This window comes from Emys orbicularis, chromosome 15 (genome assembly GCF_028017835.1).
Source record: "Emys orbicularis isolate rEmyOrb1 chromosome 15, rEmyOrb1.hap1, whole genome shotgun sequence".
Classification (NCBI taxonomy): Eukaryota; Metazoa; Chordata; order Testudines; family Emydidae; genus Emys; species Emys orbicularis.
In genome coordinates this window covers 34,628,491-34,654,416 of record NC_088697.1, presented here as the reverse complement: position 1 = coordinate 34,654,416, position 25,926 = coordinate 34,628,491, and the positions used below count along the sequence as shown (strand labels likewise).

General features: G+C 48.7%; 1 protein-coding gene across 1 annotated transcript; it reads right to left on the bottom strand.

Moving 5' to 3' along the window:
• Nucleotides 1–2,418: 2,418 nt before the first annotated feature.
• On the bottom strand, nucleotides 2,419–25,926 carry C2CD2L (C2CD2 like). The gene is made up of 14 exons (XM_065417174.1): nucleotides 25,609–25,926; nucleotides 19,740–19,835; nucleotides 19,072–19,191; nucleotides 17,693–17,803; nucleotides 16,617–16,733; nucleotides 14,653–14,767; nucleotides 14,319–14,442; nucleotides 13,794–13,858; nucleotides 12,976–13,103; nucleotides 12,141–12,312; nucleotides 10,777–10,878; nucleotides 5,571–5,704; nucleotides 4,517–4,799; nucleotides 2,419–2,642 (listed from the first exon to the last, which is right to left on the bottom strand). The coding sequence occupies exons 1-14, from the start codon at nucleotides 25,924–25,926 to the stop codon at nucleotides 2,419–2,421; spliced, it is 2,109 nt and encodes a 702-aa protein (XP_065273246.1).

Below are 25,926 nucleotides of genomic sequence, written 5' to 3'. Positions count from 1 at the left end.
AAGTTCCAGCTCAGAAGTTGCTTGTTTCTGTTATTCAAAGTCATGTTCAGATTATAGTTTATGTTCAGTCTAACCTCAAACATGTGTATTTCACTATCTTCAGCCTTCTAGAGAAGCTGCTATAGTGTCCACTGCAGGGTTTCACAGGTAGCTGTTGGAGAAATCTTGATGTCGTCTGGCTTCAGAACATTAACCACTTTTAGTCTCAAACTACCTCCCGAAAGTTGAGAAAGAAAAGCAAACAAAACCAAGAATGAGGCAGGTGGAGGATTTCCAGTCAGAAAAGGCTACAGCTTTGAGACCACAGAGGCAGGTGAGCTGTGACAGAAAGGTGGGTGGTACGTCTTTCTATGAGACATCCAAAACTGCTAACATGCCCCAACTGAGATCTTGGCACAGTCTCCATCAAGGAGCTCATGTTTCAGTGACAGATAGCAGGTGCTGTAGGCCGATAACATGTGGGAAGGAGTGGCATAAGCATGATGGTTTCTCAGTAAGGAAGGAAAAGGGAGAAAAATAGAAAGGATGTTGAGACTGAACAGACTGTTCAGGACCAAAAGCTGGGGAAAGAGGAGGCTACTGGCCAGCAGGACCAGTTGTTTTATACTGTGCACACCCCAGTCTAGCTGGGGTGAGCGGGACAACGCTAAAGAGCACCTCTAACTTAGGTGTTCCACTTGTTAGCTTTCAAATCATAGCTGTGCACTCTGGATCCTACCCAGAACCTAGTGCTTCCCTGAGCCCAGGAACATGAATAGTTCCTGGCCCTAAACTCCTCACAGTTATACACTGCTAACCCCCTTCTAGTCTTTTGATGTGCCCCACGATCACTGTTCAAGGATTTTCCTATAGACCGGACTTCCTCTGTAATTTTTGCAAAACCTAATAATTGTCCTCCTGCAATCACCCAGGAATAATTTTTTCCACATACAAGCTGCCTTTAAAAAAACAAAAAAACAAAACAAAACAAAAAACCACCACCACCACATCCCCTTTCTAGGCAGAAATGATTTCCCATCCTAGAAGCCACCCTAGTAACTTAGGGAGGAGGAAAATAAGACCAGTCCCAGGTGACCTCATCTTTTAGGCTGATTTCTTCTCTGGTCTCCCTTCTCCGCACTTCTACATCCTGCTGAAGAGCAGGTGCTCCTTTTCAAACCATTTATCCCCACACGATACTCTCATAGGACACTGAGTCAAACCAGAACATTTTGGAAGGAACCAAAGTAAATTCAGCAACTTCTAACCCCCTGTCACATTCAGGGCAAAGAGTCTGCCTAGCTGTCTACTAGATTCTCTTCCATGCAATGAAGTTGAAGGCCTCTGCATTTCTTAGCATCACTTCCTCTGCCAATACAAGACAAATCAAGGACATTCATATTACTTGAAAGAAAGATACATAGTCAGAATCAGATTTGCAGGAGGAAGAGTCAGTGCCATCAGGAGCCACTAGGTAAAGGTCCATTTTAACAAGTTAAATCTTTTCTGTGGAGGACTTCACCTTCATTCTTTCCACTAAAGAATGGGGCACATGGGGTGCTAAAATAAACTTCAAGCTACATAGCAAACACTCCTCTAGCGCAAATCTACCCCTCATTTTCCAAGCATCATGTTGGTCTTCAGAGTAGAGCACCCATGGACCACAACAGCTGTGCTTGCATTCTACAAGATCAAACATCATCTGCTTCTCCAGTGGCCCCAACCATCTCTGTAGGGAAAGGGGCCATATGTACAAAGACTAGCTGCTGGTCCAGACAGCTAGATGTGGTGGACGCCACATTTGGGGGAGCTACATCTATGGATCAGTCCATCTTTCTATACACACCTGGCAATAGAAGGGAGCCTTATGTCTGGCTAGCAGCTGCTGCAGTAGTGATAAGAAGAGGACTTTTGCAAGGACCCAGTTGTCTTGCAGATCGTGGAGGAGCCTTGATCTTCCATAGATTAACCCCCTTTCCCCAAAAAAGTTATTCAAGGGTCTCTTTTGCCATACAGTTAAAGATTTCAGGAACTAAGGGGTTAAGTCTTAACCCTGGAGCAGACACCTCAGAGGCCCTGTCCCCCTTCTAGAAGGTCATCTGGAGAAATCAAAGGTGCAAGGCAATCAGGAGGACATGGAGTCATTCCACAAGTGCTGGGAGCAGTCAGAATGACTGCTTAGCAAGCTATCTGGTCTTATGCCAGAACAAATGGGTCATGATATCCAGAAGAGGCAGAAACATGGTGGCTAATCAACCTAAACTTTGGGTTCATAACTCCCTTACCTCCTCAACCAATATAAAGCACCAGGGGAGGGGAGGTGTCCCCCTCAGCTGAGGGAGGAAGGAATTGGATTGTAGTTCGCAGATACCTGGGGTGGGAAAGACACAGAGACAAAGGGGGCTTCAATGAAACCTTTCAGACTGGCTCATCCCACCCTTAGTTCTCGCCCATTGATGATGTGCTGCCGTTGGCCTTGGGTTTTGATTTAGACTTAAAGGAGAAGCGCTTGATGAGGCGCCGGGAGAAGCTGCTGGCTTTCTTCCTGGTGGCAGAGCTGGTGCTGGCATTGGACAGGTCATCATGCGACTGGCTCAGGCCTGCTTCCTTCTGCTTGTTCTTCCTCCGGAAGATGAGCTTGGTGCCGCTCCGGAGAAAGCTGACTGGAGAAAAAGACAAAATGAAGAGGAAGACAGACATAATGATGCCCTGCCTTGGGAGCTTTCAACAAAATGATTTTGTGCTTCACAGACACCTCCCTGTGAAGGGCCATCATCAATTCCATTTTACAGGTTTATGAAGTACAGCAGAAAAGGGACATGCAGAGAGTCAGTGCCTGAGCTGTGACTAGAACCAGGGACTCTGAAGTTAGTCCTCTGCTCTAGCCACATTCTCTGGAGAAAGAATGAGACATCCACAGGCCAGCAGAAGAGTCACAACTTAGCTAGGTGCTAGTCATCTATTTCTTACTATCCTTGAGCTTCCAAACATGAAAGGCAGATCTAGCCCCTCCCTGGAAGTCCTTCCATTCAGCTGGGTCTTGTGGTAATTTGTGCAATACCCCTTCTCCATACCTGGGATGAGACAGATGGCCTAGGTTTGAATTGGGGAGGGTCAGCGATCCAGCACTTTTTAAAGACTTCCTTCTTGTTTTGCACAATCTCAGTGTAGTAGAAAGGAGAGCCTGAGACATGAGGCCTGGTATAAGGGGCCTGGTGTAAGGCCTAAGGCCTGAACTGAAGTCAGGCCCTTTCTTTCTAAGGCCCCCCCAACATGCTATAAAAACCTCCATGGCCCACCTGTGCCACAACTACTATTTTTTTGCATATAAAAGCCAGGGCTGGCATTAGGGGGTAGCAAGTAGGGCAATTGCCTGGGGCCACACGCCACAGGGGGCTCCCACAAAGCTAAGGTGCTCAGGCTTCAGCTTCAGCCCCAGGTGGCAGGGCTCAGGGCCTCAGGCTTCAGCCCCATGAGGTGGGGCTTTGGCTTTCTGCCCTGGACTCTAGCAAGTCTAACATAGGCCCTGCTTGGCAGACCCTCTGAAACCTTCTCGCAACCCCCCAGAGGACTCCAGACTCCTGGTTGAGAACCACTGCACTAACCTACCTCTGAGCAAGGGGGAGTGGGCAAGAGATCAGCTCAATGATTTAGTGTGCCATTTCTTCCTTATCCTTTTCACCCTTCTGTCTCCATTTCCTTATTGGTGATCACTGGAGCTAGCTCTTTGCTAGTGACCTCAATGCAATCCTGCACCTTTCTCTCTCAGGCTCATCAATATGGGGGCAAGATTCTCTCCTAATAAACTTTTCCATGGTTCATATTTTGCTGAATTTCAACTCATTAGTCTTGCATCCATGACAATCGGTCTGGGGAAGTTAGGGATGAGTTCAGGACTATTTTCTCATGTCTAAACTGGGGCTCCAGCACAATTTTACTGCCTCATTTGCAGACTGCCAATCAATATTTAGCTTAGGCAGAAGTGTTTGGTTCTTTTACCTTAACTACAGCAGAACCTCCATCACATAATTCACACACATACACCTAACACCAGCTCCAATTCTCATCAAAGCTCAAACAGACACTATAGCAAGGTCTCCGATATAATCATTGTAACTTATGAGCTATACCTGCAGAATACTTACTAGCGAGCTAGTCTTAAAAATTACACTATACTTTCCTGGTATTTTGTAATGTATCCTGCTTGTTTATTTGCTCACTTACTCAGCTGAGTAATTAGCAAGATCTCCTAGCTAGCAGCGTGAATTACAGTACACAGTTCATCTTGATTTGCTCACAAGAAGTGACTGCCTTACAAAAACACCACCACCCAAACCCTTATGGAAATAGCCATAACTACTCATTTGAAACATTTCCCTCCCGCCCCCCATTATGAAAGCAGCAACACAGAACACGAGTGAAGTTAACGTGACCCGCACATCGGATGCTAGAGGGAGGATGTTGCACTACCAAAGTGAGAGACTATCATGTCATCCCCCAGGCCCTGCTGTGCTGAACATTGCTCACTCAGCCTCACCTTTGTGATCCTTTAAGCTCCTGGTCTCGAGGGCTCCTGTGGAGCCAGTTTCAGATTCCACGTCCTCCACCGAGGGTCTCTCAGAGATGTCTGATCGTGTTGTCTCATCCAGCTCCTGACTAGCTCTCTGTCCTGAGAATGATGCTTCCAGCAGCTGGGATGGCTCAGTGGAGCTCTGCGGGTGGTCGCACATGCCTGCCATTATGGAGTATCCATGCATGGTGGCCTCCATAGATGCCGCATAACCAAGAGAAAGTGCCATTTCATCTTGGGCAATTGGTACCTGAAGGGGATGCAAAGGTCAAACAGACAGAAGTTGAGAGTTAAAATTCACAAATTACCTTTGTCTCCATTGGGCCATCTCCTCCCCTCCTTAAAAATAAAGAGCTCAAGCCGTTCTTACTAATTCTCCCATCTAGAGGAAAATGAGCTTCTGGGGCCTGGAAGGAGAGGAGAAGCTACAGAGTTATATTTCAAAACACTAAACTGCCCCATGAAAGGAACATCAGGTGGGACTCTGAGTCTCAGGACGGATGGGCTTTGCGCATGTTCTTAAGCACTGTGAAACCCCATGTTTTGATTCTCAAGCCTTCAAGTTCTGTTTCCTCAGAGGAGCCAATGCCCCAGTGTAGTGCTAGGAGAGTGTATGTTTGTATAGTTGCCATTATTTGGCGAGAGATATTTGACGTGCGTGGATCTCATAGCACAGCATGGTTCTCCTCCTCCATCCTCCAGCCAGGGACATCTGGCTAAATCCCATTCCCCGTCTCTAAATCCGCCATGAAGTTTCAACTGGACACTGCATCATCTTCACTAACTTTCTATCCTACTGCTGTGACCTACTGAACCCCCAAAGACAGTTGCATTTCAGTGATGGCAATGTGCTTTGCGATCCTTTGTGGGGTGATGCTACATGACTGCAGGTCATTATTCAGCACATATAGATTCCTTTGTATATGGGGTCCCCTGCAGGGCCAAGCATCATGACACCCATACCTCTATTAACAACCCTCAGTGCACAACTTTGGGGGAGAGTTCCCAGATCACCTGTTACCTTGGAAACTCCTGAGATGATAAGTGTGCTGCGTTTTGTAGGGGTCTTCTTGGCAGATTTGTTATTCGTTTCAGTCAACTGCCTGATTGCTGTCTCGGCCACAGGATCCAAGCCATTGGACATATGACTGTCCCCTGAACACAAAAGAGGAAACAACCCCCGGACATGATTGCAGCGCTCCTGAGCTGAGATAAGTCACCTCCAGACTGAGATGCATTACCAGTGGACAAAGTGTATGGTGGGGGGGGGGGGAGGGGGAGGGAAAACAGGCCCAAGAAGAAGAGTTACCACAGCCTTTCCTGAATGACCTGCATGACGCTGGAGAAGGAAGTCTTGGAAGAGTTGACAGCTGAACTGAAAGACTTAAAAGAGTCCCAGCCACTCATGGGCATCAAAGTTCCCCTAGAACTTTTTGTAAATTATTAGGAGTTTGGTTGCTTGTGCCCTGGCACAAATTACTGACTCTGGTAATTCCACTTTGCCTCCTTAAATCCACCATGCAATTTCAAATGGATGTGAGATTCTGCTTCACTTCCTGTCCTAAACTGTCCTGAAGATTTGTTGTATACTGTTAAACAACTGGTGTGTTCTATCTCAGAGGTGAGAAGCAATCCATGTGCATACAACCTGTGAAGCACTTTGGGATGAGACATCTTACAGACATGCAAGATGGATGACAGGGTGTCTGGAGGTGTGGAAGGAAATTAGGGAGTGTAGTAGAAACAGAGCCTGAGACATGAGGCCTAGTATGAGGGGCTTGGTGTAAGGTCTAAAGCCTGAACTAAAGTCAGGCCCTGCTGAGATAAAAAACGGTTACCTACCTTTCGTAACTGTTGTTCTTCTTCGAGATGTGTTGCTCATGTTCATTCCAAGTAGGTGCGTGCGCGCCGCATGCATGATTGTCGGAAGGTTTTCCCCCTAGCGGTACCCGTCAGGTCGGCTGTGGAGCCCCCTGGAGTGGCGCGATTATGGTGGCGAATATAGGTCCCTGCCAACCTGCCGCTCTTCAGTTCTTCTTGCCCGACACTCCGACAGAGGGGAGGCAAGTGGGTCTTGGAATAGACATGTTTTTCAAGAACATTCTTAGGAGCCGGCGACTGTCTCGCCGAGCCTTGGCCCTGGGTAAAGGAGGAGAGGCCTTCTCCTATTACTCCTACCCCACCTCCTGTTATAGTCTTGCCTCGGCCGAGAGGGGTAGAAGCAAGGCAGGGGCTGAGGCTTAAAATGCTTCTTTTGCGGGGCCGGCGTATGAAACCCCAAGGACTTTAAGGTCGCTCTAGTCAGGGGTGGGCAAACTACTTCCCGCGGGCCGCATCCGGCCCGCCAGCCGTTTTAAGCTGGTCCTCGAGCTCCCTCTGGGGAGTGGAGTCTGGGGCTTGCCCCGCTCCGGCGCTGTGGCACTCCAGCTGGGGAGCAGGGTCGGGGGCCACTCCACGCAGCTCCCAGAAGCGGCAGCATGGCCCCGCTTCAGCTCCTACATGTAGGGGCAGCCAGGGGACTCCGCGCTGCTGCTGCCTGCACAACTCCCATTGGCCAGGAACAGTGGCCAATTGGAGCTGCAGGGGTGGCGCCTGTGGACAGGACAGTGCGCAGAGCCGCCTGGCCGGGGCTCCGCGTAGGAGCTGGAGTGGGGACATGGCTGCTGCTTCTGGGAGCCACTTGAAGTAAGTGCCGTTCGAAGCCTGCGCCCCATAACCTCTCCCGGCGCCCCAACCCCCTGCCCCAGCCCTGATCCCCCGCCTGCCCTCCGAACCCCTCGGTCCCAGCCCGGAGCACCCTCCTACATCCCAAACTCCTCATCTCCAGGCCCACCGCAGAGACCGCACCCCAGCCGGAGCCCTCATCCTGCCCCCCCCCCCCACCTGGAGCCCTTCCCGCACCCTGAACTCCTCATTGCTGGCCCCACCCCGGAGCCCGCACCCGCAACCACAGCCCTCAACTCCTCCTGCACCCCACCCTAATTTGTGAACATTCATGGCCCACCATACAATTTCTATTCCCATATGTGGCCCTCGGGCCAAAAAGTTTGCCCACCCCTGCTCTAGAGTCCTTGAGTCTATGGAGCTTAGAGTCCGTCTGCTCAGTGAAGAGACCCGCACCATCGAAGGGCAGGTCCTGTACAGTCTGTTGGACCTCCGGGGGGAGGCCCGAGACTTGTAGCCACGAGCTGTGCGGCAAGACAATGGCTGTGGACATTGTACGGGTGGCAGAGTCCGCTGAGTCTAATGCGGCCTGTGAGGAAGTCCTTGCAATGGTCTTGCCTTCCTCCAGGACCTCCCAAAAGTCAGAGTGGGCATCAGATGGAAGTAGCTCCTTAAACTTGGACAGGGAGTTCCAATAGTTAGAACTATAGCAGCTAAGAACCGCCTGCTCATTAGCGATTTGAAGCTGGAGCCCCCCGGTGGAATAGACCTTACGGTCGAAGAGATCCAGCTTCTTTGCCTCTTTAGATAGACTTTGGACTGGGACCCTGGTGACCCTGCCTTTCCTTGGCGTTGGCTGCATCCACGACCAGTGTGCCCAGCTGAGGGTGGGTGAAAAGGTATTCGTACCCCTTAGAGAGTACAAAGTACTTCCTCTCCACCCCTTTAGCCGTGGGATGAATGGAAACAGGAGTGTGCCAGGGTCTTGGTAGTATTGTGGATGGTCTTGATCAATGGCAAGGCCATCCTGGAAGGACCTTCTGGCATCAGAATGTCCACAATAGGGTCCATTTCTTCTGACACCACCTCCGCTTGCAGGTCAAGATTTTGGGCTACTCTTCTGAGCAGCTCCTGAGGGGCTCTATTGGCCAAAGCCGGTAAGGAGACAGACAAGCCTGCTACTGCCTTGTCCAGGGAGGAGGATGAAGCAGCCCTCATTGGCATGGGGTCCTCCTGACCTTCCAACTCATGGAGGTCCTCTCATGCAGGTACTTCCTGTGCAGTAGCAGATGCGATGCTGGACGCAAACTTGGTGCCGAGTTTGGTGCCGGTCCGGGTGCTGGTCTCGGAACCCCTTGGAGGTTCCCTCACCATGGAGGCAGATGGAGGTCCCCATCTGTCCGAGGCAACCAAAAGAGACCTGGAGCTTGGCCCCTGGGCTTGATGATACACCCATGGGGTCACTGAGTGGGTGCCTGTCACCGTGGTGGCCAGGGCATCATCAAAAGTTGCTGGGTCTCGTTATGCCTGGAGCGACAAGACCGGTGCTGGCTGCATCTGGAGACATACGACTCCGGCTCAAGGTCTGATCTCGGGCTCCACAGCGGTGGCATGTGGGACAGTGCCGGTGATCAGTGCTGGCAGCCTCAAATGTGTCAGGAATGGACGGCATGTTCAACTCCCCGATTTAGTTCTCCCGTCCCAGGGAGTCCAACAGAAATGGACTCAATGGTTCCACCTGGGCGGCCGGAGTCAATGGTACCAGCTGCCCCTGAGCAGGAGTTGAATGTCCGGACATGGGATGCAGTCTGCGGGCACCCTCGCACTGCCCTGCTCAGACTGTTGGCGAGGGCCCCCTTTCGGCTCTTCTCTGCTTCTTATGCGGCACCGGCAAGTGAGATTGGTGCTGAGAAGTTGCCAAACTTGTCTTCGGTGCCGGAGAGTGTTGGTGCCCCGGGTCTCTGGACCGGTGCTCTCCACACCAAAGTGCTGGGCTTGGATCCCAACGCAGTCTGAGCCAGCTGGGGATGGACAGCCGACTCCATAAGAAGCTTAAGTCTGAAGTCCCTCTCCTACTCAGTGCTAAAGATCTTGCACTTGTAGGTCTGGTGGGCTTCCCCCAAGCAGGAGTCGTGAGGATCTCCCTGGGCATAGATTTCTGGCAAGACCCGCAGGATTTGAAGCCTTGAGACCGAGGCATGCCCCAGTCCCCAGAGGGGAGTAGGAAAATAGGGGGTAACCCCCAACAGAAACTTATCTATGAACTAACTAACTATATAGGCTACAAGAACAACTGTTCGCTAGGAGAAGAGCTTGCCCGAGGCAAGAGAACAAAGCAGCTCCAACGACCGTCACTGGTGCATCTGAAGAAGTGAGATTTTTTTACCCACGAAAGCTTATGCCCAAATAAATCTGTTAGTCTTTAAGGTGCCACCGGACTCCTTGTTGTTTTTGTGGATCTAGACTAACACGGCTACCCCCTGATACTGGCGGTAAGAAGGAACTGAAGAGGCAGTGGGTTGGCAGGGACCTATATTCATCGCCATAAGGGTGCCACTCCAGCGGGCTCCACAGCCGACCCGGTGGGTAGCGCTAGGGGAAAAACTTTCCGACGATTGTGCACGCGGCGCACACACACCTACTTGTAATTGACATGAGCAATCACTCGAAGAAAACAAAGTTTGCAAGAGTCAACCTATGAGCAGAAGTCAGGTTCACAAAACCTGGCAGAAATAGGGCTGGTATTGCAAAAACCACAAGCACTTCTTGGCACTAAGTATTCACGTAAACATATTCCAGAAGATTAGTGCCAGAACACCTCAATACCAAGATATGGTGTAAACACATTCCCCGAAGATGGCACAGGGACACACTGGCCCTCTTAAAGATAAGGTCAGGACGACAGCAGCGATGGACAGAGATGCTTTGATCTAACCAACATGTACAAGGTAAAGGGTGGTAACTAACCAAGTCAGAAGGGTAATAGGTAACTTGTTTGTATCAGTGTATAAAGAGAGGGGGTCTCAGAAGGGGTGTCTGTCTGGCTGAGGAGGGGGAATGGCAAGTTCCGCCATTCACTGAGCTAGTCCATTGTAACAGGAATACATGCATTAGTGGTCCTGTAGAGTCTATGGGATACTAGGACTGTGCTTCATCAACAATAAACCTGGCTGAACGTCTTTCCTACAGAATAGAGTCTGTGTCTTTTTTGGCCGTTCGATCGAGATCTGCTGTGTCAGCTATCTGCGCAGAGCTGGGACAGCATGTACACATGCAGCCAACAATTGACAACAAGGAATAGAGGGTTGGGTTTTTAACTAATCCACTCTTCCCCTTAGAGTAACTCAGGAAATTTGCTTCAATGATCATGAAGAATTCTAGGTTTGGAATGTAGAACCGTATGGAACATTCTAATCCAAGAGGCTCCTCCTGCAGTGGATACAGTGGGGCCATGAGGATGAGCTGCATTTGGCCACTACTGATGAGTCTCACCAACTCAATCCTGTGAAGGAGGAGAGAGCTCCTTTGTTCCAGATTAAGATCTCAGTTTCCTGTGCACTTACAGCTGTTGCTGGGTGAGGCACTGCTGGGACAGCTGCTCTCTGAAAGCCTTGTTGTCGTCTTCTCTGTCACTTCCACTTTGGATGGGGACCTCGACGGTGAATCTAGACTCAAAAAGGAAAGAGGCACAAAGTTAAGAAAGAAGAAGAGGAGCCGGGTCACAGCTGAGGTCACCTGCCTTTTGAGGAGGATGAAATGAACTCACCATTTCCCCATACAGACACAGGGAGGTGAACTCTTTGGGGGACTCCATTGGACCCCTTACATCCAGCAGGACTTGATTACCAAAAAACACACATTGAGAGGGGTGATCTCCACCAGAGATGAGGCAAATGTAGCAGCCCAGACACTGGACCTAGCATACCCTGCTTCCCCACACCATCCCATGAAATATTTTGAAACAGTGACACCAGGGGAGCAAACTGCAGATCTCCTCTTCAATCCACCTGGAATCCCAGCCAAGAAATGTGCCAAGCAAAGGGATTCTTACCATCCCACAGCAGGGTGGAGGGGATTTGGGTCTGTCAAATAATAATATGTAGTTAATGGAGATATCCCATCTCCTAGAACTGGAAGGGACCTTGAAAGGTCATCCAGTCCAGCCCCCTGCCTTCACTAGCAGGACCAAGTACTGATTTTGCCCCAGATCCCCAAGTGGCCCCCTCAAGGATTGAACTCACAACCCTGGGTTTAGCAAGCCAATGCTCAAACCACTGAGCTATCCCTCCCCCCCTGTGCTCTGTGCTGACAAATTAACCTCCCAAAACACATGCGTTCAGTATTATCCCCATTTTACTGACAAGGAAATTGGAGCAGAGAGGGGGAAAAGTGATTTGACTAAAGTCGTATCAAAAGCCAAAAACAGAGCAGGGATTAAAACCCACATCTCCAGACGGCCTTTATCAAGTGTGGTCAAAGAGGCTTATCATTTTACATTTACCTCCCCAGTGTTAGCAAAGTGTCAACAGCGTCCTCCAAGGGTACAGTGAGATTCCCCACGTGTCCCTAGCTTCTGTTTGCCAGAAGCTGGGAATGGGTGACAGGGGATAGATCACTTGATGATTCCCTGTTCTGTTCATTCCCTGTGGGGCACCTGGCATTGGCTGCTGTCAGAAGACAGGATATTGGGCTAGATGGACCTTTGGTCTGACCCAGTATGGCCGTTCTTACAGTCTTAAGTAGCTCGTAGGAAGTGAAATAGCAGTGCTACCCCCACCATCTCCACTTGCGATGCCGACAGCAACCCTTCTTCCCTGCTGCAAAAGGAGCAGATTGCAGGGATTGCTGGATCTGACTGCAACAAAATTTAGCTATGTACCACAGAGCTAGACACCTGCCCCTGTCTGAAGTCCTAATCGGTCCTTACCCAGCTTACAGTCCACCTTGGGCCTGGACTGGACGGTGGTGACAGTGGTCACAATGGTGCCATCAGGCATGATGGTACGGTCCATTTCGATTTTTTTGGTGGGGGTGATGCTGGTGCGCAGTGATGCAGCATACTGGGGATTCGGGGACAAAGGAGACTCGTGGTAGAGCAGCTTAAAAGAGAACAGGATGCAAATAAGTCATGGAGAGTCTACCTTTGGCGACACCCCAGGTGAGAAAGGCTGTAAAGGCCTGACTTCCACTCAGAGCTCACGTGGTAAGAGGACTCAGCATGTGAGCTTGCACAGAGCAGCAATCTGTGACCCCAGAGCTTTAGACTGCTCTTCGGTTACTAACCGAGAGGCACAACCCACTATCCCCCTCCCCCCCCGCATCTTTTCCTTCATCCCCAGTCACACAAGCAGCTTCTAAGCCCCCTCTTTTAGCTGCTAAGCCTACAGTGTCGAAATCAGAGAGAGAGTCTGGATCCCACTGCTGTGCACTGAATGTCCTAACTAACATCACTATCAGGGAAGTGATAGCTGCATAAGCAGCTTCATCAGGCCAGAAAGAAAATATGTCCCTTGTTATATCACATTGTCCTCGAACCAGGAAGGCCAGCCATCCACCATCCATTACCACTACTCCTTCAGTCAGCTGTAGGGAAGCTAGAGAGTAAAGGAGAAGGCAATACCATTCTTCACTCTAGAAGCTTCGTTTGGTGCCACTGTATCATTCCCAGATCCTGAATTCCAGTTCCCTGTGGAGTGGCCTGTCATCTAGACAGCACTTCCCTGGCAGAACACTTCACAGCTCTTCATAGGTCATATGTTTACCTCCAGTGTAAGGGTAGCCGCAGGTGGCAGCAGCTGCCCAGCTCCTGGGGTCAGGGAATAGATCAGCCTCCCAGATGGCTGTTTGCTGCAGGAGTCAAGTGAAACAGCAGTATGTCCCAGAAGCACATCTGTGAGAGGGAGAACAAATTCAGCCCAGAAACCCCCCAAAGCCCCTTTTGCCTTTGGGGACTTAACTCCATGCCCCCACAAGGCACCTCAGAGTTGCAGTAGCTCCTTAACCACAGGAGGGCTCAATGGGGCCTTATGCTTGTACTACACCACAAACCAATTGAGAGTCTCCTCGTTCTGTGAAAATAAGGTGGAGTTTTGCAAGTTCCTTCAAACTCAGGTCCTGCAACTAGTGCATAGCTTAGTGCAACTGATCCGAAATCCGACTGCTCTCTGTAATACTCATCTGGCATCGAGTAGCATGCCCCGCTCCCCGTTTCAGCCAGAACATGCAATGGCTTGGTGGTGTCTGGGCATCAGAAGGGTGAAAAGGAAAGCATCTGGCCCAAAATCTAGGTTTGAAGATGTCAAACCTGAGAACTATAGTAAGTGTTTTTCATGAAGTCAAAGGTTGGGTTGGTATGTGAACATTCCCTGCAGAATTTGCAACCCAAACATTCTGGCATTGCACTAAGACACTCTGTTTTCAATATGTGGGTCTTATGAACTGACCAGCCTTTTTCCAAGGAGACGATTTCATGATCTTTTCACTTGTAAAGATCTCAGGGGCTGTTGTAACACCAGGAATTACTCTTGAATTCTGTGATTTTGAGCCTTACTGGATCCTGTTTATGGCTGATCATACTCACTCTCCCCACTACTGCTGTTCCCCAGTACTCTCAGCTTCAACTCTTTACTTCGTGGCCCCAGCTCCCTGCCAAGATAGAAACAGAAGGATTGGTGCTCGGCACATGTCAAAAGACTTCCATCCAAGAACTCCTTTCCTCTGACTGACCCTATTCCTCACCCGCCTCCACCTCTTCACAAGGCCCAGAATTTAGCGCACATTTTTTTGTGTGGATGAGGATAGAAGAGAGCTCCTGCTCCAAATGTGAGGTGCACTCGCACAGCTGCAAAGAACACATGGGGAGGTGGAGCAGCAGTGCTACAAATCAGAAGTGAAATTATTATCTGGATTGGGGTGCACTAGGAAAACAGCATGGGTACTCAGGATGGGAAGAGCAGGGATATGAACACTAACTTCTCTCAATACAAAGGAATTCGCATCTAGGATAGTTGGCATCTGAAACATACCCATCCCTAATGAACCCCAGAGACCTGGCACACTGGCTGCAACCCTCTCTTAGCTGAAAAAGCAAACACCAGCTCCTTACAGCTGGAGCTCCTCATTCCACTGCACCGCTGCTGCAGCGCTGGAGATGCTTGCTCTCGCTGGCTTTGTCCATTTCTGCTGCAGAGGACTGTCTAGCTCGGCTACACAGCATAGCTTCCCACCTCCTAGGATAGAGAGAACAGATCAGAGGAAATGGAAATGAGGACGAGAGGACTGGAATTCTACAGTGTGAATTATTAGGATATTGCTCAGCATGCTGGCATCCCTCCAGCCCAAACCTGGAAGACCATCAGAGCAAAGTGTCTTTTCATCCTCTGAAGTCAAACACACTTACACCCCCTTCCCCAAAGGTCGACTGGTTTCTCCCTTCTTACCTCCTTCCTCCTCACAGCTCAAGTTGAGCACCTGCATATGCCGGAGAAGCAACTTGGACACCGTAGGGGCCACTATATTAGACGGGGACTCTTGGGACAGTTTTTCACAGGACATCTGAGGAACAAAATGGGAGGTAGACAGATCAACGATGCCCAACTGAAACACCCCCACTAATCCCTTTCCCCAACCATAAGATTGGAGTAAGGGGCCACAGCAGGCCAGATGGGAACATTAAAAGAGAGGACATAGCCCAGTGAGAAGGAAGAGGCTGAATAACCCCAATCAACAAAATGCAGTGCTGACGATTATGATATGCATCCCTGATTGCCCTGTGGCAACTCATGGTATCTGGCATGAATACAGCAGAGAAGCCACTCATGAACCTGAGCTGGTCCCACAGCAGCCCACAGCCTATTAACCTGTGGAGGAGTCTGCACAGGGAAGTGATTATGGGAGCACCATTGCTTAAGACATTGTAAGCAAACAGAGGAATTGACTATAGGGAACAAGTCTGCACTGCCTATGGAGGATGGGTGAAATAAGTCGGATATCCTATTAGCTTGTTAATTACTGTTTCTGTGTAGTCTCCTCTGCACTCACCTGCACATCCAGTCCCCACTCTTCAGCCCAGATTCCATTTCCTCTGTTCCTTTAACACTCTAATACAGGGGTGAGCAACTTTTTGGCCCGAGGGCCATATCTGGGTATGGAAATTGTATGGCAGGCCATGAATGCTCACAAAATTGGGGTTGCGGTGTGGGAGGGGGTGCGGGCTCCGGGGTGGGGCCAGAAATGAGGAGTTCAGGATGCGGGAGGGGGCTCCGGGCTGTGGTGCGGGGGGTGAGGGTTCTGGCTGCAGGCACGGGCTCTGGGATGGGGTTGGGGATGAGGGATTTGGGGTGTAGGAGGGTGCTCCGGGCAGGGACCGAGGGCAGGAGGGGGATCAGGGCTGGGACAGAGGGTTGGGGGTGAGGGCTCCGGCTGTGGGTGCAGGCTCGGGGGTGAGGCTAGGAATGAGAGGTTGGGGTGTAGGAGGGTGCTCTGGGCTGGGATCAAGGGGTTTGGATGGTGTAGGGGGGGAGAAAATCAGGGTTGGGGCAGGGGGTTGGGGCAGGGGGGGGCGGATGGCTCAGGGGCAGTGCTTACCTCATGCGGCTCCCGGAAGCAGCGGCATGCCCCCACTCTGGCTCCTACGTGGAGGTGCAGTCAGGCGGCTCTGCTGCGTCCTGCCCCATCCACAGGCACCGCTCCCACAGCGCCCATTGGCTGCGGTTCCCGGCCAATGGGAGCTGCGGGGGCGGTGCATGGGGCGGGGGCAGGATGTGGAGCAGAGCCCCCTGGCTGCGCCTCCGCATAGGAGCTGGAGGGGGGACATGCTGCTGCTTCTGGGAGCCTTGCAGAGCGCCCCCTGACCCTGCTCCACAGCTGGAGCGCCAGAACAGGGCAAGCCCCAGACCCTGCTCCCCAGCAGGAGCTCATGGGCCCGATTAAAATGACTGGTGGGACGGATGCGGCCCGGGGGCAGTAGTTTGCCCACACCCGCTCTAATAGAGATCTGTGAGCCTGCCAGTGATCCTCCTCAATTCCCACTGCTTTCAAGGCATACAGGGAAAGAAAAGAGGATTACCAGACATCAGACGAATGTTCTAATCTAGTCTGGTTTCCCATCTCAAAGCGGCCAGCATCCACTATTTCAGAAGAAGGTAGAAAAAGCCTATAATAGACCGTTATGCATTTAACCCATAGGGGAAGTTTCTTCCTAATTCCTGGCAGTTAATAGCCATTTTATGTCCTGAAAAATGAGTTAAAAGCCATGTAGTTTTAATCCCAGTAGTATAATGGAGAGTATTACCCTCTCCAAACACATCTAACGCTTTTTGATTCTTGCCATGCTCTCAACCTTGGTAATCTTGTTGCAGTGACTTCCACAGGCTAATCAGGCTGAAAATGAGGAGAGCCTTACCACATTACTACCAGCAGTGCATGCCTTCAGATTCACCATCATGGCAGGCTGGGTGCTGACAATTGAGTCCTCAATCAGGTCCTTTATGGTGGACAGATCCACTTTCCCATCATTCTTCTTCCCAGCAAACCAAAATGAAAAAGACCCCCCCAAAAAAACCAAACAAGACAAGTTACTGGAATAGTTTCCTCCATAGAAGATAATTTGCTGTCCTGATTTCTCATCAAAGCCATTAAGGTGGCCCCAGTCCACCTCCCATAGAATCATACTCAGCCCATTCCATTTGTCTATTTTGCATTCCCTCTAGGGTTCCTAAAAAGGGGTAAGCCAGGTGTCTCACTCACATCTTACGTACACAGTACAGTTTATATACAGTGTACATACACATACATCCACACTCTCTCAGTGTTTCAAAGCAAATGGGTTAAGGCCAAGTTCCTGCAATTTCCCTAAGAGCTGCATTCACTCCAAATCATGACAATAGTCATTAGAGCTTCCCACACCATCACAAGTGTGTGAGACAGATGGGTGACCAACCTGCTGCACTTTGGAGACAGCAGTTGGATTGCTACACTGAGTCAGAAAGAAGAAGCTGGGGGAAGCCAGATTCTCAATACACACACATCACACAATTAAGATTTATGGGATTGGAGGGATTAAACAGGAAATGCTGTAGGGGGCACAAGTGCGCCAGAGTCCACTTCATTAAGCGGTTAATATTGTGGGTTGTGTCTCCACTAACTTTTTTCAAAAAGCAACAGAGGGTCCTGTGGCACCTTTAAGACTAACAGAAGTATTGGAGCATAAGCTTTCGTGGGTGAATGCCCACTTCATCAGACGCAAGGCTTCCACTGTCTCAGCCACTGGTGGTGCTACACCAATGCTAGTTCAAGAGTGGAAGATCCCACCCCTGACCCTTTCATCAATCATTCAAAAGATACTAATATAGACAAGGCTATAGAGAGGAAAGGCTGACAGCTCCTCGCCTTTCCCAAGTAACAGCCCAGTACTGGGTTCAGCCCACCATGCCTGTTCTCAGCCCCAGCCCCACTTCTTTGCTCATCCAGTTTGCTCACTTCACGAGGCTGAAGTTTCGGAACAACTGAAAGGTTCAAGTCTGGTCTGTCCTTGAATGTCCATGACACCAGCAGGCCCTCATTCTGCAGCTCCTCCAAACGGATCTCCACCTGGCTCAGGCCAAAAGAGGACCATTAAGAATCAACTTATTAGATGCCCGGTTTATTGATTTGGGATTAAATCACCAACAGGGCCTCATGTAACTTAGTACGGTGAAAGGGCAAAGAGGACCATCACAAACCAATCTGTGCCAAATACTTTGTAAACAGAGGGCTTGCTTATGGTATGCCAGCATGATATCCAGAGTTCAGAGAGGTAAGAACCATCCCAGAAAACCTCACTGTCCCAAAGAAAGATCAGTAATAGCCATCCTGATTTCTCACCTCTATGTGAAGCACAGAGACTGGGGAGAGGAGAACAAGCCTATAACAGGTCTCATTATTTGCCTGGCAGGTGACACAACGAAGAACAAATTGGCTATTAAAACAGGACCTCCACTGAGACCAATTAACCAACCATTGCCAGTTCTGAGCATGGACATTTATAGCAATGATAACTTTTTAGGAGGTACTAGATTGAGAACCAACTGGGCCACCAAATAGCCTGGAAATGGGCAAATACAACCTGGGCTGGATTTGAATCTGTAACTTCAATGCAGAAGGCTCCATTGCTCCATTCCCCAATCCCACTGAGCAACACAGTCTCAGTGAAAATTCATTTCCAACAATGCTTTCTTCAGAAGGAGCCCAGACCTTGGAGGCTTTCAAGAAGGATCAAACAACAACTCAGCGGGAAGCTATTGGGAGTTATTTTTCTTTTAAATTAATTTGGGATTAAAAGGGCTGTTCTCTGGGAAAAGTTTGGAGATGCCCAATAAATGAAACAATCAAAAGGGAGAAAACTTCTTATGAGTGAGGTAAGGAACCCTGGATCAACAGAGCTAAACACACAGTTTCCCAATTATGGATTTCTTTTCACGCAGACAAGAAAATCCTTTGTTTATAACACAGATGGGTCACAGAGCTCTTTCACATTTTGCAGTAGAGCCGGACTATGTGGACTCCATGCTTCCTGTCCAGCCTGGCAAAAAAACAGCATGTTACAAAAACACAAATAGGCCATTACCATGCCTCAGAAATCCAGTCACTGGATTTTGTTATGCCTACATAGACACGGTCTATAGCAAGTTTTATAGCATGATTCTCAGACAGCAGCTCCCTCAACACAGCTCAGGGAAATTCTGCTAACCCCACAGTTTTGACAGGAGGATTGTTAACATGACTCTCATGCCAGCCCTTCCCCTCCTCCTGCAGACTGGAAGAATGGCTAAGGGACAGGGAAAGAGGAAGTCTTTAACCCAGCAACTTAGCATTATTACCTGGGCCTGCAGCAGAGCTAAGGTGACATGATAGGTATCCATGGAAACAGCAGCTGGAGACTGCTGAGTGACAGAGACTGGGAACTTCACAGCATCAGCTGCCAGATGGCAGTGCAACACCTAGACAGAAGAGAGAAGAGACAGTCTGCAGCAGCCTCCCTGAGAGAATTGGGTTGAACGGGAAACAGAGAAGTCAGGGGAATGCAAATACTCATGACTGGAGTGGAGTGTCAAGGGGTCCTCATGGTGTGACCATAGTTACCTCAATAATTTGCTGCTTAAGTCTTTGATGTATGCTTACTGAATCTCCTCAGTTTTACAAGGTCCCCTCTGTTTTGAATTGTAAAGCCATGATGTTGAGAGTCCAACAGCACTGATCAGAGCCAAGAATAGTGCAAGATGCAAGCACTGTGTCAATTTCCCCAGTCAGCTCTGTCAACTCCTGACTTGCACCCCCACTACTATCCCAGACTGGAGCTTGCCCCTACAGCTATTCCAGTATTGAGTGGCCCTCTCCTCATAGCTCTGACATCTCAACCCTGGCCTGCAGCCCCACTCCCCCATCCATTATCCAAGTCTTAAAGGCCAAGATAATCCTTGTAGAATATACACTAGCACTCAGTGAAAAGATACAGAGCACAGCAAAATGCAGAATGGCAGTGCCTTACCATACTGTGGTCTGCCTGGTCTGTGCAGGTCACGTGACTTATATTCACCGCTGGTGGTAGCTGAGGACTCTCTTCAAACGTGATTTGGACTGAACTCTGGGGTAAGAGAATCTAGTTAGTCCCCAAACAAGGTCAATTGATCTCAAAGCCATTTCAAGGAATGATAGCAATTCCAACAAGAGGCCTCCAGAAGTGTTACATGGCAGTCACATGAGAACAGTGAGTGCAGAGCAGCAGCCATACAAGAAGACAAGTGGGTGACAGTGAGAGGAGGCACATTCAGAATGAGTAAGAGGAAAGCCTTCCTTGCATGGCATGGAGTTGGCTTGTGAAATTCCAAGCCTGAGGGGGCCCTGGTAGATTTAAACGAGGGCTAGAGGATTCCATGACAAATAATATCTGTAGCTATGCCAGCGTCATGCTGAAGGGTACAAGTTCACCATTGGAGGCTCAGATAGGAATCACTACCCCGCTGCGCACACAGCATAGGGAGAGGAATTCCCTCGGGAGAGGGTACAAAGGCTTTGTTTATGAACAGCTCCTTATGCAGTCAGCCCTAGGGTGTTATAAAAGGACCATAAAGGTATCACTCAGGAGGTATCCATTAAACACAGATCTCAGCAGGGATGGAAATTATAGCAACCCATGATATCTGAACCCAAGCATCCATGGCTGCTGCATCCCCAAAACCAATATTTCAGAATAGAGTCTGGCAACCCAGTCTCAGCTACAAAGTTACCCCACATAGTTCTCTTTGGGGCCAGAGACACTTCAAAATCCCAAAACATCTCACATGGCAAAGTGGCTTTCAAGAAATAGCATCAACAAGAACATCTGCTCAGTTCTTTGCTTGTTACCCCATGAACTCACTAAGGGCAGCAGCAAAGATTTTTTAGGGAAACAAGAAACAGATAGGAGCTGCATTCACACTAGGAGGGTTTCGGGCAAAGAACTAAGACAGACAGGTTCCAAGTGGCAGAAGGCAGAGAGAAATGAGCCTCCTGAATACACAAATCACGTGAAAGAAACCTGTGTCAAAGACAGAGGGACTGCAATGACAGAGATGGCAGTGTCAGATCATGTGGGGGGGTTGTGGCTGATACCAATCTGCTTTAACAATTTGGTTTTGGGGCCAAATTATTTCAAGCTGGGTTTGATTCTACCCGCCCCCCGCATCAATTCTAGTTTAGTTGCCTGTCTCCAGATTTGGAAAAGTGAAGGGGAAAAAAAAAAAAAAAAAAAAAGGATCTGAGAAAGCTTTAAGTTCATGAACCCAGATCATTTAATGTAGACGATACTCCAACCACAAGGGAGAACTCTGCAAAATATGGAGTAGACAAGTGATGGTGGGGTCCAGTACTGAGATAACAAAATGGGCACCACTCCCAGAGCTTTTGCCTCCAGGTGGCAGTAGGCAAGTACCTCCTGCTCCACAGCTGCAACCTGCTTCTGGGAAGCATGCTGTCACACAAGCACAGCTGCTAGACCTGTATCTGCATTTTGCAGTATACCCTCAGGATGTCTGACATCTCACCGTATTGAGTAAATATGGCAGCCACCACCTTCAAGTTCTGCTTCTCCTCTCCCCAGAGAATCAACATCCCACTATTTTAGTGCCCAAGCTATGGCACCCCCAGCTTGCTGCAGAAGAGGGGACTCTGGACCTTAATTTCTGTCTTCTCAGGAGAAACCTGAGCATCCCTGTCCTTGCATTTGTTTTTGCCACTCAGAAAGATGCCTCACTTTGATTTCCATCCGCAGCCTATCTGGGGGTGAGAGAGGTGAGCTGCTCTGTGCTTTTGGAGTGATCCCCCTCTGGGCCTGCAGAGATGACAAGGGTTGAAGAGAGGACAGACAGAAAGCACGATGCCTAGACCTGTGCTTCTATTTCACAGCACAGCAGATAAAACACTGGGCATTACAGTGTCATGGGAGCTCACCTGCTGGGAGGCAGGTTCAGATGCTGCTCCTTATCAGAGGTCAGCATGAGGCTGGACATGTCCCCCCTATAAGGGGAATGAAAAACTGGAGAGAGTACAAGAGCCAAACTGCAGCTTTTCCTGCAGCTTCAGAAAAAAAATGATTCCAGCTGCAGCTACCTAATCGTGATGCAACCTTCACACTCAGCAGAATCTCACCAATTATAAAGGTACCTGAGCATGAGCCAAATGCTCCCCGAGTTCCAATCTGCAGACCATCTGCTATAACAGTCCTGCGATCTGAGGCAAAATTCTGCCAGTGTTCCTCCATCCTAACCCAGAGTCCCCCTGCTCTTTCAGTCATGGGCTCCCGACACACTAGTCTGCTGACACATCTCTGTCCTAACCTGGAGCTGCCCTGCAATTCCAGCTCTGAGTTCATCCAACCAAGAGCCATAGCTGTGATGCAAATGGCCAATCTGAAACATGAACAAGTGTTTAAGACAAGAAGTGAAAAAGTAATTTTCACTTGAGACCTAATTTTGAACCAAAGTGTCCTGAGGTGAAAAGCTGGTGCTTTAACTCTTTTGCACCATGGAGGCCTTTTGGTGTCCCTCTTCCACCCTTTGTCTCTGTTTAGCTAATCCCCCCTCCCATCAAAACACCTCTTTGACGGGGTAGTCCATCCCTTTAAAGGTAGTAGGGACTAGAGGCATCCTACTCCTGTCCCATGGTGTGGCCCCTTTAAGGTGAGGTACCCAAGGATCTAGGAAAGTCACAAAGGTAGATATGGGGCGAGAGGAAGTGGTCCTGAGAAACAGTCTGTGTTTGGGGAAAACTTGTGCTGCTATTCTTCTAAGGGCCCACGAGCAGGAGTCTTGTAGAGTTAGTCTTGGAAAGAGAGCTGTATATAGTCTGCCTCTTCCCTCAAAGCAGACACACACATTAGCAGGAGAAGGCTGCCTCCCTGCTGACTCCTCAGAGCCTGGGGACTAATTGGAGAAGCAGGCCTGCTGGAGGAGAAGCTGGTTGAAAGCCACAAGAGGGGCCCTGGGCCTCTGCACCAAGGAGGGAGCTGCTTGACAGACAATCCCCAGCCCAAAAGGAAGGGCTGGGAAGACCCCCAAACCTAAAGGGAGGAGGCCAGGCACTTTTAGTTACATTTCCACAGGTATCTTACAAGATTAAAACCAGTGCTGAAGACGTCGAAACATACAATTCCCCCGACAGATAATATCTTCTCTCTCACCCTTTGGATATAGCATCATATGACAGGCCGTGCAACCACATCAGGAACCCACAACACAGCAACAGAATGGGTATCCACACCAGGTACTTGCATCCTCTGTGATGCAGAGTCCAAATGCCCAGCAGGGCAGTTAATGGGCAGGAACATACTGCTTTAAGGCTGTTAACCTTTATAAAATGCTTTTTACCATCTCTTGCTAGGGCACTGCTGGGTTAAATATATTATTTTTAACATTCCTTACCTAGTAACACTTGAGATTATTAAAAGAAAGAATTTTTAAGTCATGCTGCTTGTTTAGGTTCTGTGTTTCTTTCAGCTTGGACAAGGCAAGCAAGAGTAGTAGCTGCTAATGAGTTTCCTTGCCAGTGGTTGTGCATCACTGCACTAAAAAGTGCAATGTTTAGATTGAAAAAACATCAGGAAATATTTACTCAACACACTTTCAATGGAGTGTTTCTATTCAACTTAGCATTTGTGAAAGTTAGACTTCACAAACCCTGAATTTGGATAGCAACTTTGACATCATCTTTTGTGGTTAGGCTGAGAGAGACTTATGTGGTCTGAACTTTCATCATATTCCTTATTTCATAACATTGCTTTCTCATTTATTCCATTCTGCTTCTTGGCCAGGTTAAACCCTACTTCAGCTACATAAACTGTGGAAGGCAGTCAGTACTGAGTTTGGTAGCCCTATTCGGCTAACCGTTACTGTCTAGACAACAAAGTCATTTTAATCACTTCCTGTAACATTTCCTCCATGAAAAAATATGCCACATTTGTGTAGCCCTAATATACTGTATACATAAATAATAAGCTAAAACATATACAAAGTCTACAGTCAGCCTCATTATCCTATCAGGAGATTGTCTTTCTGAACACTGAATTTCTGTGTTTCACTTTGTATTTGAAAAATCAGTGGTATATTACTGTAATTTTATATGTAAATGAGAGATTACAAGACAAGTGTTTCTTCCTGTGCTGTGCAGGATTTGCTACATTCAATGTTACTGACTAACTTGCCTTCCCTCCAGTCTGTTTTGTGTATGTCAGCAGGTTAATCACCTGAGATCTACATTGAAGCAAGTGAATTAATAACAGAATTACAGGGGAAAGTTACTTGTTTTATGCTATGGAAGATAATTATGGAAACATGCGAGTTTAGGCCTCAAACCTCCACTGATCAGGCTACACTTCCACACAGCATAGTTATGCATTATCATTTCAAATGCAATCAGCAACAACATGGGGCTTCCCCCTTGTATAAAACATTCCCTCCCTCTCCAAAAAATACACACACATTTTATATCCATCTTCTCCTCTCATTGAGGCAGCAAAGTCCTGGATGTGACAAAGATAATAAACTTGTCAATCTCCTTTTTTGGTGTGAACATGACTTCAAACTAGCCTTCGGGGAATTTTGTCTCAGCCTTTTAGAAGCCTATAGCAACCTCTTAACACTCTAGAAAGGCCAGGAAGTCCATGAACCTTTCCACCACAGGAGGCAGCCTCAAATACTGGACCCACTATACCTGTACTCTCTTTGGTTGCAGGATGGAAGTCATCACATTGCAGGTACTGTGGGATGCTACATTTGTTTCCATGAGAAATCAGTTGGGAATATTCTTTTTAGGACATTTTATCATAGGTTTTAGTATTATGCAACATTAAGGCTTAAAGATTAAAGTGAACATTGGCTAGGAAATTCAGAAGTTAAGATAACTGTGGAAACCTTCTAGTGGCAATGTCAGATAATTTTACATTACCTAGAGTTGGGGGCTAGAAAAATAGTTTTACAAAACTTACTGTTAAATAGAAATCTTGGTATTTTTTAGAACAAAAATAGTTTATATTTAAGTATTCTTAAATGCTTGCAGTGCTTACAACCGTAGCATTGTAATATTAGGCTAGTGCATGAAAGCCAGAAAATGAAATTATCCAGTCTATTATCATTGTTCCAGATGAGCAAAAGGTGGAATGTAAAAACAGAAACGTTAAGGGTAAAAATTCTCATTTTTAAAGTATGCTCAATTTTAGTAATTATGGGCATTAGTAGGAAAGTGACTATTGTAGATTATTTTATTCTGACATATCCCACTACATTTAACAGATCATATATGATAGCACAAAAAACTTCATATACACAAGTGGTCAGATGTCCCGCAAGGAAGAGACCTGGCACAATGTGTGGATGAGCTGAAAGGTCTTTTCCATATCTAACTTCCATTACAGTAAGTGTGAGAACTTTACTTTCCATTTCTGGTTTCAGTGCATTTAAATTCTCATTATTAACATTGCATGATTAAGGACAAGCCAAGACCCCAGCTTCCAATGTCCCAGTTTACTCGGGCTACAGAAGGGTCCTCCCCCTTTGTCCATTCAAAGACTATTTGGGCAGGAGTCAGGGAAATCCACAGCAATTTCTCTTCTCCAGAGCACTTTAAAGTTAATCTGAGAGGGATGAAAGCCCCCCGCCCCCTTCATTCCACTCGCCACTGTATAGGCAACCCCGATTTTGTTCTTTGGGGGCCAAATTCACAAAAGCTGGGGGAGGAAGAGAATGGGGTTAACTATTAGCAGCTATTCAAGTGGCATTTCTGTGAGGTGCCCAAACACCCCACCCCCTAAACGCTGACCCCATAATCCAGTTGGAGTTACTGCCCCATGACCGGTTCCGGACCGGCACCCCCTCCCTGCCTCTTACCCCGTGCCTGCGGGCCTGCTCGTTGAGAGCTCGCACCCAAGCTCGCTGCCAGTTCTCCCGGAAGGATCTGAAGGCAAAGAGCGAAGCAAGGAGCCCTCTGGCCCCCGCTACCGCCTCCTCAGGAGCTCCGTCCCGGGCCACCCGCAGCCTCAGTAAGGACTTCCAGATGCCGGCTTCCCTTAGAGCTCCTCCCGAGGTCTCCGGCTTTCCCCGGCCGCTCCACACGCCCCGGGAATACTGCAACAGCCAGGCCGAGACGGTGAGCAGGGAGGCGGCGAAGAGCAGCACCAGTGCCGCCCAGCCCAGCTCCAGCTCCAT